This window comes from Argiope bruennichi, chromosome 6 (genome assembly GCF_947563725.1).
Source record: "Argiope bruennichi chromosome 6, qqArgBrue1.1, whole genome shotgun sequence".
NCBI lineage: Eukaryota > Metazoa > Arthropoda > Arachnida > Araneae > Araneidae > Argiope > Argiope bruennichi.
Window position 1 is genome coordinate 3,673,239 of NC_079156.1, and position 17,291 is coordinate 3,690,529.

Consider the following 17,291-nt stretch of genomic DNA (forward strand, 5'->3'; position numbering starts at 1 on the left):
ATACTGTTAAAGAGTTAAATATATTAATTACTTTTTTATCTATATTATTTTTTAATTTGATATAACATTTTTATTTATTTAGATATAAATTTCATTTCTAATTAGATAAGCATTTTCTCGAATGAAAAGCGAAGATATAAATATCGTTACCAACAATTAATTTTTCAGTTTTTGGAAATAAAATGTTTCATATAAAAAAAATTGGAAAATTTCATTTTTTTTTTTTCAAACAGCATGTCCTTAAGCTTGGGCAATTGACTCTCTAGTTATTATGGTCCATCAAAAATATCTCAAAATTTGGAAAATGAACAAATATTTGAAAATCATTTTTACAGTTAGATATTTATCAGGAATAAATCTGGAGAAATGTTCTTTATAATGCTGCTTAAGATATTCTTCCGAATTTGAAAAGTCAAAAATAAAGCATCAGCGAAAAGTTAAAACAAATGCAAAAAAGCAAAATGTGGAATAATTTTTCCTTCAATAATTAATCTTTTCTTAGGAATTTCTTCGAGTAAAAAATTTGAGTACATGTTATTAAAAAAAAAAATCGTCATATGTTAAAAGTGATGATTTATACAGAATGAACGTAAAATTGCGACGTATTTATATGGACAGGAAAGATTTTGCAGGACAGAAAGCCATGACGGCTTTATTTCCCGTAGGAAATAGTTCAACAATGATGTTTTACTCTTCGTATAGAAAGGACTTCTTTTCGTTCTGCTTTCTAAATCCACTCTTTCAGCGAAAGATTTTTTAACAGAAAATTATATTTTATATGAAAACAGGAAAATTATCTAGTACTTTAACACGTTCACTACCATCATTCAAGCCTGATATTCAGACCACCTGTATGATTAGATGACCCCTTCTTAGCTATTTCTTAATTATAGCAGAGAAGGGATCATCTAATTAAATAGAAGATTCGATCAATTAGAAAGTAAGTGTGGCTCTCGGACGATGCTCGTGACATGTTAATAAAATATATAAAATAATAAGACAAAAATTGCCTCACTTTCCCATTGATACCGTAAAATGTCTAAATGTCATAAATTGAAGGCAACGTAAATTGTCTGGCAAAACATTGCAACTCAAACGAATTGCATCTGGTAGGTGAATCCTCTTTTAAAACACTGACATTTTTACTGGATATAACCAGCGGGTTCAAATTTACATGGCTAAATTTGCCGGTTTTGGAAGATTTCGTGCTTTGATGCAGAATATCTGAAGCAAATTCCAATGACTATAAATAACAATTATTCCGATAAATGTATCATTTAAACAATAACAATAAAAAAATTTACTTAAAGTTCTGTTCTGAATTGGAAATTTCAAACATAACGTTTTTCTTTTTAGTCTATTTTTTTTCCGAATATTTAACTGAAGGAATTTAGAAATAGAATGGGAAGAAAGAATATATATATATATATATATATATATATATATATATATATATATATATATATATGCTTATACGCAAAGAAAATAAACACATAATTTTAATTTGATTAAATATTTTCAATTGTGAAAGAAATATATTTCATGAAAAATATTGTTTGAGAACACTAATTTATTAAAGTATTGAGTTATTATTTCCTTCATTTAATTTTTAATCCATTATTATAAATATTACAGAATTTCGAAATTATTTTCCTTTTCGAAGTTTACTGACATATATCGTCCAACATGTAATAGAATTTAACGATTAACTGATAATATAACTGAGTATATTAAAAAATTGAATTTTTTTAAAGCACACGAGTGTAGAAAATTCAAAACATCTAGCCCATAAAGGAAGGAAGGAGAAACTTATTACAAAATTGTTTCTTTACCAATGTGAAACAAGTGAAGTTAAATACAATTGGACATTCCTTGAGAGAATATTTTCGCAGAGCCCTTAGCAAAACGAACAGAAGGTTTAGTATGAAGACTACTCTAAGTAAGCGAATAATATAAATTAAGTGTATTAATGAAATATAATTTATAGCAAAGCATTAACAACACACACATGTTTTAAGAAACATGTTTATTGAAAATCTTATAAAAACATATGTACACTATTTGGATGTTCTTGATCTAAATCTATCTGTCATTATCTTTGTTAAAAAAATTCACAAATATATTTAATCTTCCCATCAGTGTGTGTTCAGTATGAAAAAGAGTCATTAATTAAATTACCTTATTTCAGTTGAACCAAGATATTCACAAATGTTCACAGTTATTTTGATCTCTTCAGCCCCTTAGCTGTTCAATTTATCAGCGCATTCGTAAGTTGTCCCATTAAGAAAAAAACTGCATTCTGAAGTATGTTTTAACAGATCGTCATTTCTGAATAATAAAAAGTGTTCTGGAAGCGTCGTCAAGATATGTTCATATTGCACCGCAAATGAGTGTTAAGGATGAGCCTGTCGTAATAAATCTGAACTTTTCGGTTCCATTGAGGTTCCTTTCGATCTTTTCTTAAAAATTCAACTAAAGCAAAACATTTTCGTTCATACGTCACCAGGGATTGCTTACCTCCTTACAAATGAATTTACGTCTAAACGCAAATAATTCATGAAACTAATTCATTGCATTCGAATGATTGATGGAACAGTTCCCCTGCGGGTTATTTGAAATGAAGCGCAAAAAATTAGTACGAAGTTAAATAGAGTCATATTTACATGTACTACCACTTGTTAGTAGCCAGTCGTATTGAGCAATATAACACATCCACAGGAACTGTGTCGTTTCTAAATTTAGACTCGAAAAGCTATTATAAGAAATTTTTCTTTCTACACAAATGATCGCTTCATCCGATTGAAAATGCTCGCTCAATGCGAAGCTGGAAATATATTTTTTGGATATGTATGCAGAATCAGATGTCCAATTAAAGCACACAATTCTTGAGGTAAATGATATGCCGAAAATGTTTGGATTAAAATGCCATTTTAACCCAAGAAGGGAAACACTCCTCCAGGGGGTGCAGTGATGGCAATGGGTACTTGGCTAGTGGTGGTTGCAGTTATCGTTGTCTCGTACAATGATGTGCTGGTCACTGTTCTGAATTTTGTGCTGATGGCATTGTATATGAGAGTATAAATCCTTGTGCTGAGACTTGTGGCTGTTGTTACAGTTGTGTAGGTGGAGGTCACGGTGCTGTACTGAGGAGGTGGAGCCAACAGTTGGGGACCCGTACCTCCCATCTGCGATCCTCCCAATAATTGCTGCAGCTGGTTTTGCTGTTGAAAGAGCTGAGTGTTCAAGTAAGGCTCGACTGTGGTGGAGAGGGAGGTCATTGTTTTCAATGTAGTGGATACCGATTCCGACAGGGTTCTGGTTCTAGTTCTTCGACCGTCGTAGAAGCTGACCACTTTCGTGCTGTAGATGGTATCGGTATGAACGTAAGTCGAAGTTTTGGTGATAGTAGAGTAAAGAGTAGCTTGCTTATTCAGCTGTTGCAGACCTAGATAGACGGCGGCCAGAGGATTCTGCTGAAGAGCGGCTCCCAATGATAGCAACGAATTGGACAGATCGTTGGCGTTGCTTCGCGTCTGGTCGTAAGGAACAACGGCCTGCTCTCTTCCGCTTCCAGAAGCCTGAAGTAAGCCGTTTGGTACAGCCGTCTGAACTATCTGTTGCCGACCGGAGGGTTGAAGCTGTACTGCACCATCGAGTAGTCCGGCAAGCTGGTCTGGCGATTCATCGAATTCGGTATCGGAGACTTCAGTGTGCAAAACTGTCATGTCGGCTGCAGGTAAGGTCTTATAACCGGTGATCAGCTTCAGAATGAAGAAACTCTCCGTTACTGTGTGATAAGATGTGGTGTCGTTCTCCAAGACAGGGACCACCGAAGTCTTCAGCATGCGTTCCGTCGTGGTATAGGTCCTGGTGACAACAACGTGCGGCCCAGCATCTTCGTCCAGAGGACTGAGAGTGGCAAAAATTGCATTATTGTTAGCAGGAGAAATATCGTGAGCATCAACGAAACCACCTGCTTCTGAGGCGAATCCATGACGAGTTTTGGGGACGCTCGTAGTGATGGTTAAGGTTCGAACGGACTTTCTACGTCCTACGTGAAGCGTGACTTCACTAGTGATGGTGGTCTTCTCGTAAACGACTTTGGCGGGATCGACGGAGTGTAAGGGATCGTATTCTTCCAGGAGATCGTCTTCCGGGTCGAAGGTGTTCTCGTGAGGGGTCACTAGGTCGCTGGCATCGTCGTTTCGAACTGTTAATTTGACTTTAAATCGGTTCAGCCGCACCTAAAAATTGAAACGAATCAGTGATCTGTTTAATGATAAAAGACAAATTAGCAATTTTTAATTGATAGAGGGATAAAAAAAAAGTAAAAGTATTTTAAAATGAAACATTATGCAATTTATTATACAGGAAAAATAAAAATATGAGCATAAGTTATTCTTCTACAAAATTCATTTGTTTCGAATGATAAAACTTCACCAGTATTAATCAAGAAACCTCTATATAAATAATTCTCTTATATGGTCCTGAAAAGTACATCATTAATTTGGTTGATATACAGGTTTGATCACGTGATTTCCTTTTCGAACACTTGAAATGAGAATTTTAGAGAGGCAGCGAAGTCCATGCCGAACTTTATGAGCAGAATCACAGCGAAGTTTACACATGCATCAAAATGCTTATGTGAATTTAGCTGTGATTGGATTCCTGAAGAGTGACATGAGCTTGGCGATTCTGAAGCTTATTGCTTATGTTCAGCATGCTAGGCTTCGCTTTTAGTAAAAATTTCAACTCTTCAGAATAAACATATAATTGTATATTCTGATTTCTTTTAATATCCCCTTCGAATCTTTCGGGTGAGTTATTATAACATATGATATACTTTTCGAACAAGTGTTTATACATCCAGCACAATGGATGAATGTGGAGAAAATGTTCATCATTTTTATGCTTATTCTTATTTAAGGTGAACACTCACTACATACATCTTATTTTCTTCTTGCATATAATGGATTACAAAGGGAAGTTACAGAGTTAAAATTTAAGTGCAATCTCCAGAGTTAAAAGGACTGAATTTAAACTAAATAACCATGTTTTGTACAATAACTTAACTAAACTACACGATATAAATGGAAGTTTGAAACTTAGGTAATAAGGAAAATTTGACACTAAGGTTATAATAAGATGAAAATTCCTGCGCAAGAGACTCATAATCCTTTTTTTAACCCTCTGGGGGGTTTCATTTTACGTGTGAAACTTCTGAAAAGCGAGAGATGCCAGACTAGTAATGTATCGTAAAAGCGCATCGGTTTTCCAAACGAGATGCACTGAAAGCGTTAGCCGAATTTTTGCTTTCCCCCAAACGTCATGTGGGGTCAAGAGGGGTTATTTTGTTCGGCTACAAAAATCAGAGGGTTTCTAAGAATAGTGAATGGGAAGACTGTTCTGTTTCTTTTTAACCCCGATCACTGATATAACACTTTGCAAATCGTAGAACAAAATTTCATTATATATTTGGCCTCATTTCATTATATATATATATATATATATATATAAAGAGAGAGAGAGAGAGAGAGCAGTCAATGTAGGATAAAATTGTCTTCATATTTCCTTATTATTCTTTTAAATAAATCATTGTAATATTTTTGTATCGAGCAATCAACAACGCGGTAGCATATGTCTAAAATTAGAACTAATAAATAGTTCTGTTAATCTGAAATGCATAAATGACAATAAAGAGCTGATGCACTATATTTTAGAAGAAATGGCATCATCTTCTATTATAATAAAACATACAATTTTTGAATGCAAATCAGCAAATTGGTTGGACAGCTGAAAAAAAAATATTTTTTTAGAGCCACATAATTGGCTACTTAGGTATTAGTTATCTAGGCCCTTAAACATCTCGTAGCAGTTTTATCAGAATTCAATATTGTTTATAATCATTATTTTTTATTAAAAAATGGTATCTTCGTTTTTAAATGATTCAAAATAATGAAATATACAATTTAAAACCTTATGAATTGTACCAGTGTAAATGTATATCAAATGTTTTATTTAGAATTTATTTTTGAAGTTGTATACTGTTCTAGTGATTTTAAAGCGTTAGTGAAATTTAAAACTATCGACATTTATTGCTATTTTTTCCCTCATCTATTTCCACCATTTTATACTAACATTCAATGAAATTGTCATCTTCAAAAACATTCAAAAGCAGCTAAAACAAACATACAATTCTTTTAAGATATTATGCAGTTGTATTTTATTCCTTATAAATTTCAATACGTTTATGACGCTAAAAATTTTCTTTTAAAAAATACAACATACATAAATATTTTTTCTAATTTTCGTTTAATCTGAAAAACTAGTTTGATTCTTTTCATTTAAGCAGTTTTAAACTTAATAATTCAAGATATCTCCTACTGTACGATATTTATAAATTGAACGTATCACACAACTGGTTTTCGCAGATTTATCACCAAAATTTGATGTAAAACATTTATTCGCAAGTTTTAGAAATTATGAATTCATATATTTCCCAGCACTGAGAGAAACTGAATTGTAAAGAAATGCTGAAAGAAAACAAATAGTGTCCACCCACGATATCATCCACAAACGTTTATTATTATTATGAAATTGGGAAATCATAGAGAGAAGGCGATCATTGATGACATATCTAATGGACAAAAGTTTTAGTATGAAATAAAAATTGGCAGAATCGGTCGAATGGTTCGGGCAGCTTAAGCAGCAAAAGGTTTTGGAAACAATTTTAAAAAATAAACAATTGTTTCTCAAATTTCAGTTTAATATAGCATACTGGATATGGCTAAATCCCTTTTTTTCAACCCTTTAAAGCCCTTTGTTAACTTTTTTAACCTCCTAATTCAATAGCTTGGGTTAAAAAGGCTGAGCATTCACTAGGAATCATTCCAGTCAAAGAATTTGAGAAACAATTTCTTTATCGTAAATCAACATATTGCAACCTTTCTACAATTAATTGTAATTAATTTATATGTAATCTTATCATCAAATATTAGATAAACTGGCTGATGAGAAATCTGTGTGCATAAATCTGTATGTAAAAATCGTGTATGCATGTACATGATACCCTAAAACGGAAGCATCGAGATAAATTAAATGTATCATGCAATTTTATCAAAATGTAGATTTGTATTAATTTTTTAAAAATGTATTCTGACAAAGGATTTATTACACATGAGTGTTTTAATAATTATTGGAAATCACACACACACACAAAATAGATAAATGAAATTTGGTAAGTTGGTTTGATATCGTTATTGCGAATGTGTCGAATTTTTGCTCCAGTCTGAAAGGATAGGAAGACGCACAAAATTCATACTTTATTCTATTCAAAATGTGCTAAGAAATATGGATAGCGCTACAGTGCATAAGCATATGAATTGGAGAAAGTAAGGATGCTGATGCTACCATTGATCTTTACCTTGATTGTAAACCTTGGATTGCTTTTAATAATAATAATTGTTTTTCTGTTTGGGCCTGATAACCTTTAAGGTGGATCCTGCATTAGTGTGCAGTTTATGAAGTTTTCTTCCATAAGTAACACCAGCATCAGTAACAAAATCTGAATAAAGTAATGCAAAGTCATTTATTTGATACGAGTAAATAGCAGGTTGTGATTACAAGGCATAACTATGAATGCTACGCTTTTGAATATTCAAAAATAATTTTTTTATCCATGCACCATTCAGGAATTTATTTGCACTATTTTGTATTAGAACGTCCTTAAAAACGTGTAGTTAAAACTCATTCTGTACTTCGCACAAGATTCAACAAAAGTTATTTCATTTAGCCACTCCGATTTTATTATATATTGAAGAATGCTCGTTAACTTATCTACAAAAAAATACAGCTTCAAAGAACTGTAAAATAAGAACAGAATTTTTGAACTACCTACTTATTTTTTTAGAAGTGTTTTAGAGATTTATAATTTTATCTAAGATATATATCTTCTTTGATAAACTATTGAAAAAAATATCTTCAGATAGTTTACGATGTTAAGACATTTACAATGTGATTCGTTTCTTAATATTCCTAACAAAATAAATCAAACCCTGAATTAAATTTATTTTACTATTTGCTTTCATCTACATCAAGGTATATTAATACTAAATATTAATAATTTTCTGAATAGGCATAAGTCTTAAAAAATGTTTTTATTATTTCTTTTATGAATTTGAATGAAATTATTCTATTCAGTTCTTTAAAAAAACTTTGAAAAGGAGTCGCATTATAAAAAACGACACATTATTCCAAATTTTTACAAGATAAGAGAAAAAATATAATAATATATTTTATTATATTCTTTGAAATTTAGACTGCTTTAAAACGTAAAATTCATTTGCATCTGTTTACTTTGTGAAAAATAATTGGAGGTAGAGATTAGCATAAACATATAAATTTGAATCGTAATAATAGTTGAACTAAGAATGAAAAATATATTTAATATTTTAACTATATATCGATGGCAACTTTTCAAATATATCCCTTTCGAGTTGCTAGTACTTCAATGTGATGTTTAATCACAAGTAAACATAAAACTGCATTAAGAAAAAATAACTCAATGGAACTTTGAGGCAACGCTTAGATCAAAGAAATCCTATCCCTATCTATATCAAACAAAAACTGTTGAAGCATAATGCAATTTAAATTAAGTCCACATAGAGCATTATGGGAGACACAATTGGGGGAAAATTCCTGTTCCTCTTTTCTTGGGCGAGCCTTTTCTTTTCTCACCCTCCATAACGCCGGCACCATCACAATGCCCTATGCCTAAAGGAATCTTCGGACTCTAAGATCCTGTGACATCCTTAAATGCCGTAAAACTTCATTGTGTTGTCTCCCCTCCAATTCATCAAGATGTCGAAACTTGTAGGGGGAAAGAAATACGTTAAAATACGTCGACACCAATTTCAGTGCAGTATAACCCCTACGTGATTTTCAGTGCAAAACGAATTTGCATCGTTCGTTATCCTACGTTAAAATGCGTGCAGTGCACTGTAAAGACATCTATGGGGCTACGTCGAAATGCGTGTGGAACCCTTAGAGGGTTAATACCTAAATAAGCATAATATCTAACAGAGACTTTTCATAAAATGAAGATTATAATGAAGATTGAGACTAGTGAAACAACAAACTATCAGTTGAATGAGGAATTAAAGTCTGCGAATAAGAAACTGGGAATCAGCCATGGTGGCGGAATTTGCTTTCAAAACTGTTCACATGAATCCCTTTTTTTTCAATAATTGATTGTAGTGGCTTTGTAGAATTCCTTTAGTATATTAAACTAGCGCAAGAACATATGCCGGCTGGTTTCCTACAATGTCACTGTCACGAAAAATCTTTTGATACTTATTCTTTTTTTAAAAAAATAAGATGCTGTAAGACTTCTAAAGAATCTAAAATTATATACAATTAACTACTTCGCAGCCAAAACAACAAGAGAAACTTCTTTTTCAATTTTCACCGTCGCCGTAGGTTCTTATCAAATCTAAAGGTTGAAATAACGCAATCTGACAGCCAAGGTGATGAACACTTCTCATTCAAATCCCACTCAAGGATATCTTTTGCAAAACTATTTTATTTGTAATAATTTGAATTGTGGGAAGCATTCTGAGGTGGGGTTCTTTCCAGCCCTGTAGAAGTGTTTATTGCATAAAATGCAATCAAATTTTTTTTTTGTCTATTTTGTAATGGAATGCTAATCTGCTGTTCAATGTAAACTGTGATCAATCATATATCCTGTATGGAAAAATCATGAATGGTAGGAAAAACTGTACGAATGTCCCATCGCCCATTTTACAAATATATTACTTTATGAACTTATACAATCGAACAACAGCACTAAATATTTCTGCAATAAATTTAGTAGCCCATTATTGGAAAATTAATTTAACTAGTACTTCTTGAAGTTCATTCATCCATTCCTTCTTTCACATAAATTTAATCTTGACATAAAAAAAAACTGCATTTTGTTTCAGAGACCAACTTTTTAAAGTTATTGAATGGATTTACAAGTGAACAGAAAAGATTTAATAAATCGGAAAAATGTACTTATTTAATTCTACGATGCTTATATAAAAATGTTGATCATTATCTTTGATGATGAATGTTCTCTTGATTTGTGACAACTCATCACATTTCTCCGTGTTATTAAGAAAGCATCTACAGTATTTATATACATTATTACATACATTAGAAACCAATCTTATAACCCTTAGGGAATTTTAGACACTCTTCAGATTTTTCACAAAGAAGCTCCACTTGAAGCTGGGGTATGACGTTTAGGCATATGATATGTAGGATTCGGCTTTCCATCTCACTATATGTAATACACCATTTCTCAAGAACTTTTGAATTTCTTTCGTTTTTATCTCTTCCATGTTCAGCTTTTGACTTGAAAGATCCCAATTTATTTTTGCATGATTGGAATTTGTCATTTCTTAGCTAGGTTTTAAAATCTAATGTTTTTACAAGACATCTTCTGTTGGAAATTCTGATAAAAGAGAACTGAAATTTTAGAATAATTATTTAAAATAAGAAATGTTGAGCAATAACACATTCTAAACAAACTTCAATATTCTAACATTCAGTATTGTGAGTTAAATTGAAATACTTTAGTAAATATTAATCCTTATTTAACTTTTACAACCAAGCCCTTTTTTTTTTCATACTTCACACATTATTTTTTGCCTTCTCGTGAGATATTTTAAAGAAAAGACGCGGAGTATGAGACATTAATAAAAAAATCACGTGCGGTAAAAGTTGTTTTCCTATTTAATGACTGTTTTATCAGCTCATGATTAAGTGGGATAAGAATTCGTGAATATGATAAGACTGCAATACTAGGAGATCGCTTCATTGCGCCTTTATATGCTTTAAATGATATTAGAAAACTTTCAAGTAAGTTCTTTGATGGACAGTTTCTCACATGCATTGTGCTGTCTTGAAAATGTCATTTTACCGACATCAGAAATTTGCTGTCTGTCATAATAGAAAATCATTCAAGAAATCCTACAGAGACAACGGTTTTTTCAGCCTTTACAAATCCTATTCCATGTCATCAATGAGTGAGTTAAAGATGAAATATACTGGTAGAAGAAATGTCAGTTTAAAATCCATGAAAAAGTTTTAGGCAATAAAATCTGTTCATATTAATAAGTGGTGTTAATCCTATGAATAGTTGGTCATTTGAAAGGTTCTTGTGATTTCGGATCAAGAAGTATTCGGGAAACTCTCATTCAAGATCTGGCGCACGACAGAAGGCAGCACTTGCAGCATTCAAACAACCGCTGATTCGACAAAAAGGCGATTTTCAATTCAAGGAACGCCACTTTATAAAATATATGAAAATGGCAACAGAAGATACTTTGTGAAATTTACGAAAATGACAACTATTCATGAAGGTATGTTACTTCAGCAAATTTATATTGGAATAAACAATCGGACTTTCGGAGGCAATGAAATGAATTCACATTATTTAAAACAACCAATACAAAAAAAGAAAAGAAAAAGCTATGAAATACTAGAGTATGGTAGCACAAAATAAACACGAACAAAAGCAGTTATAGCAAGAATACAGTAGACAGTATTCGCCATAAAATAGTAAAAAGATAGGAAAATATAGTACTATAAGAAATCCATCCCCCCAAAAAAGAACCTCAACTTAAGACTTCATTTCTCATTTTTCAATAATGCATTTAAGTGCATCATTTTTTTTCAATGTTTATAAATTTTCAAAAATATTTATAGACATGACTTGCAATAAATAATCTCCTTCAATGAAATTTAAGTTCCCTGCCTCATCAAACTTTCATATCTTATATTTTTTCTTCCTTTTGAAAAAGATTATTATATTTCGGATAGCTTTCTGAACCAAGAATTTTACTTTACTCTTAAGCAATGAAAAGGTAGCAAGCGGTCTTTATAGCTTACGTATATTAAATTCTTTGTTCTTAAGCATAAGCAGTAGCTTAACTAGGTAGGGGCAAGTGTCCCGGGCACCCATTCCAAGGAAAGCAACATTTTGGATTCAATGAGTTGTATTTAAGTAAAAAGTATTTTTCTTCAAATAAGAAGACTGGTTTCCGCAGAACTAAAATAATACCTTTTGAAAACAAAAATGGAGATTTTTTTAAAATTTTTCCTTTAATACTTCTGCATACTAAATTATCTTGAAAATTTGCGAATTCAAATTATTATTAGAGTTTCAGCATTCACATTTCGTGTCTCACGTCGATATCTGAGTTGTGAACATTTGAAAATATTTTTTTTGATTAATAAACAAAATCAGTTATATATTAATAATATAAAAGAATCATTCGAGTAGTATCTGAGAAAATTAGATTCAACATGAAATCGAACTTAACACCAATAAATTCATTTTTCTTTTGACGAATCATTCCTATAAATCAGCAAAAAATTGAATAATGTTTTGAAAAGAAAAAATTAAATCGAATGAGGAAAACCATAAATGAATTTCATTAATGATAAAATGTTAAGTATTGAAATTATAAGCAAAATAATTAAAGAAATAAGAAATCCTATAATGTTATGAAGGATGGAAAGCATAGAAAAAAAGAACTATTTATAAATCGGATGCTTTTGCCTTTTTGTAAGGTTGGAATGAATTTATTTTGTTGTTGCTACTCGTCATAGACAAGCCCGCTGACAAAGTCAGCGATTGTAAGCCGAGATTTAGTATCTCTTGTTTTTCAGTAGCCACATCTAGGGCCAAGAGTACAACTTAGCTACTCATGCGTCACAACCCTTTTTACCGGGCTCACTTCATTCAGACATTTCATTCACTCATCCGCAGATCGTCATTTAGACTTGAATCAGAGAACGAGCACCTCAGAACCAGTACCCCCAGTGGTATTGTCTCACTTGAAGAACTTTGTGATCACGACAGATTTATACGTGCACCAGTCACCTTATATACGGAGAGTCTTCGGCCGGCGAGGTTCAAACTCACTACCCAAGGGATGCGAGTCCAACACTCTTAAAAGCAGGCTATCCTAGCCTGATTTTTTCATTCATTCGAATCAAACATTTTCTTTTGTTCCTAAATATTAGCTTTGGAGTTGTAAGTGAATTTTTTGCTGAAGTTATAACTCTGTCAAGTTGTTTCATTTAGAGTTAAATCAATAATCACGTTATTTCTACACTTTATTTGGTATTGACTAATGAATCGCACACATTCTCTTCAATTCAATGATCCAGGGCAGAGAAATCTCAAAAAAATTTCAAATATTTTCATGTACTGAAGTTTTAGGGCCAAATCCTTTGTTTAATTTTTAAAATGCTGTATTCCAATTTTACGATCTTTATTTAATTTCTAAATAATATTTCTGGTTTTTTTAAAAAAGAGCTTAATTTTTATTAAAAAAAGAGTTCAGCTTAAGAGGTAAACATTTAAATTAGCATTCTACTTGCATTTTTTAAAAATATTTTCAATAACTGCAATTGTTAATACGTTACGTAATAAAGTATTTTACGTCTATACACAGTACGCGACTCCTTATTTGTAAATTGAACTACTTAGTTTCATATTTGACACATTTTAAATTTAACATGTTAATGATTTTTGGTTTGATTTTATTAACTTTGTGAAATGCGCATGTTTTTATTTATATTGACTGAATCTATAAATAGCTCAAATAAAGCGAAACAGATAAGATAAAGTTAACAAATTCGCTAATATAAAGGCAACAAACTTTGTCAAGCATAATCGGTAGATTCGCAATACTTTATAATCCATAGAAATTGCGGCGTTTTTTCACAAACAGATTTATTTCGAAATTAAGCTGATAAATCTTTTTTAATCGCTTTGCTTGCTGCGCTCTTCATCCCAGCGGCCCTAGGCAGTTGCCTATTCTGCCTAGTCGTCACTGCCACAGAATTATTTTCTTAAATCTAATTCGACGAAAAAAAAAAAAAAAGAGGTTTCACAGTTTTTTTTTTTTTTTGACAACAATGCGTCTCGAAGTTTCCTGTGAAAGCTAATCTTAAGTTAATCTTTAATTCAATGTTAAAATAAAAAGAAAAAGCCCATCAAATACAAGCGGTTTTTTTTTCTGGAGGTTTCATAACGACATATTACAAAAATATTTTTGAAAAGTTTAAAAAATCGTTTCGAAAGTTTTTAATGAAATTTTGTTGCTCAAGAAATGCTTGACATATTTATTCTTTAAACCACTTACAAAAGCTTAAATGATTCGAATAGTTATTTGCATGATAATTTTTTATACATTTTAAAAATATAAAACGATAATCATTTTTGACTTCATTGGGAGCGGACGCTGATGTTGACCACTGAAATGATTCCATATAATGTGTGCATTTTGGATTTGTCATTCTAAAATATAATTTCAAGAGCTTTTATATATTTTAACTAATTATAACTAATTTTATAATATCTATGCCATATTGTCTCATTTTTATAAACAGTTTAATTAATCTGTTGGAATAATTAAATATAATGATTGAAGGCTGGGCCATATTAACCCAAAAATGCTTTATGTATAAATATTTAGGTTGAATTTCAATTTTCCATTTCCCTATTTCTTAGGGAAGGGGAATAGTCATATCACTGACTCTCCGATCCGCCTGAAGGCACACGGATAATAAATACTGAATGACCGGACCGCAGAAGCAACAACACTGGCGGGAACTGTGGCTGAGTCCTAAGTGCCATCACCGGCCTCGGTACAACCCTTCCCTTAGAAAGAACTTCCCATCATCAATGGGTGGAGCCAGATCCCCACCTTTTCGCGTACTCTCCAGGATGGCCAGATCCAACCACCTTGCCGGAAGCATCTCATCCTCATTTCGAGGTGCCCCACCGGTGGGGGTGGGGTGGGGAAGGGGGATACGAGGATTATAGGTGAATATGAAAAAATTTTTTAAGCTGAAGGAATGGCATTATTTTCTCTGGGTATCATTTTATTTTTATTTCAGGATTAGAATTTCCTGGTATCTTTGTTAAGTGTACATAAATTATTCAGGAGATATTCTAAGCAAATGTAGAAGCACTTACCGTCGGCGTGTTCCTTCTCGGCAAGACGTATCGGAACCTTGGGGGCAGTCTCCTCGCGTTCTGTGATTCTGGAACGGTGTTTTCGTCCTCAGGGGGGACATCCGTGGCCAGAGTGGGCCGGAACCTCCTGGACAGCCTATAAGAAGATCTGGTCAGAGTCTTCTCAAGAGACTGCGTGGGTCGTGTGGTGTGACGGTTGGCCGGCAGAGTATCTGGTAATTTGAAAGAAGACTGGAGCACTGTGTTGGCATTAAGAGGCTCGTCTGTCCTCCTGTCTGCTTCTCGGCTGTAAGCAGGAATTGAAGAAAAAGGTCAAGGGTAGATGTTAAAAATTCGATATGCTATATACATGTGTGCGATATCTCACATGCTTTGCAAATCATTCTTGAAAATACTCGCAACAGCAAAGAATAATTATGATCTCATTTTATTCACTACCTTTTTTTAAAGTAGTGAAAAACAGGAAATAACATTTCTTTCAAATGAAAAACTGAACAAATGTACAATTCTTAGAATAAAAATATTGCTGGTTCGAACTAGAATATTTACTATTATGTTATTTATGTAAGTTATAAAATTATTATATAATTTTTATTGCTTTTGTACGTATAAGGATATTTATTCATAGAAATCTAAAATATTGAACGGATGTCATTTTCTGAATGAAGAAATTTTTTTTGTTTAGAATGTGTGTTTAGTTATAACAAAATTCGGCAGCATTTGGTATAATGTTTTATATAAGGCATTGCAACATCAGCATGACTATGTTCAATTTTAGAATAAGGCTTAAGTAATTTGTCATTGTTTAAGCCAGGTAAATTTTAAAATTTTTTTTATCAATGAATTAAAAATGAAAAAAAAAAAAAATTAAAAATCTTGAACTTGAAACAAGATTCGTGAAACTGCTCAGAAAATAAAAAGAGAAGATTATAAAATCGCAATGATTATTATAAAATAAACATTTCAAATATGCATTATATAAAAATTAAAATACATAAATATTATATAAATGTGATTATGACCTCCATTTAATGCATGCTTTTTTTCCTATCTGTACCTTTAATTTTTTTGACAAATTATTTTTCCTTTAAAGTACTGATAAAGACCTTCTTAAAAAGTTTTTTTGTGTTTACTATTTATGATAATATTGATTCAATAGCACTATTGAGGGAATTTTGTATTATGATGAAAGTTAATAATTATACTTCGTGCTAATCCTTTACACAAATATAAGACGGATTCCTTCCGCTCATCCATGAGCTGAGTTTTGCACTAGGCTGAAATGAATGCAGATATAATCGCATTTTAGGAGAATGTTTGTGACGAACGCAAGCAAATGAATCTGTGAAAGGCATTCAATGCTTCAGCACCGAGGAACACCAAATTCTACTAATCCCCTTCCTCTTTATGTTTTGCGTTTTTCATTACAATAAAACATTGGATATCTCGAACCGCTCATCCCCCAGAGTCATTGGAGCGTAAGTTGAGAAACTCTAGTTTAAATAATCAGTCTCTGCACTCTGTTTTAACTTCATACATGATTTAAAATGGGTGCGAGAAAAAGGATGAAATTGTATTCCGTATATTCAAAAATTTTTCAAAATCATGAATTCCAATTGGATGCAGACCATGATCAACCTAACAAAGGATGTTACAAATAAAAAAAAAATCTATTTTTTTTTTATTGATTTCTGATTTTATATGTTTCAAAAATATTAACAAACTTTGAATACATTTATCAATAAACTTAATATTACTATCCTAACAAAATCATGGCGAAAGAAACGTCCTCTGTGATCCCTGGTGACTGCAAGATTGGACTATTTGCTGACGACATTGTTCTTTGGTGTAGTGGTTCATGTATTGATGTTGTTGAGACAAGCTTAAACCAATCAATACAGAATATTCTGGATTTTGCGGAGGACCATAAACTTCATTTCAGTCCTGGTAAATCTATTACAGGCTTTTTTACGACTAATAGGAAGCTATTTAATTATAGTCCTAGAATTTATATGAACTCTTTACTTTTACATTGTGAAAAAAACCCTAAATATCTTGGATTTATTCTTGATCCTGAGATCTCTTGCAATAAACACATTGACTCACTTGTTAACCGGGCTAAAATTTGCCTCAACGTTATGAAGTTTATTTCTGGACGTGACTGGGGTGCAGATGCTAAGACCCTAAGAACTACATACATTTCTCTGGTTCGCCCAGTTCTTGAATACGGGTTTCAAATATATCATGTTGCCTC

General features: G+C 32.1%; 1 protein-coding gene across 2 annotated transcripts in view; it reads right to left on the bottom strand.

Annotated features, from left to right (window-relative positions):
- Positions 1-2,011: 2,011 nt before the first annotated feature.
- LOC129972444 (uncharacterized) overlaps positions 2,012-17,291 on the bottom strand; it is a 166,209-nt gene continuing 150,929 nt past the window's right edge. For both annotated transcript variants that reach the window (XM_056086581.1, XM_056086582.1), the window contains exons 4-5: positions 15,038-15,323; positions 2,012-4,244 (exon numbers count right to left, since the gene is read on the bottom strand). In XM_056086581.1, coding sequence (XP_055942556.1) covers positions 2,931-4,244; positions 15,038-15,323 — 1,600 coding nt within the window. In that variant the 3' untranslated portion in view covers positions 2,012-2,930. The remainder of the gene's footprint in view (positions 4,245-15,037; positions 15,324-17,291) is intronic.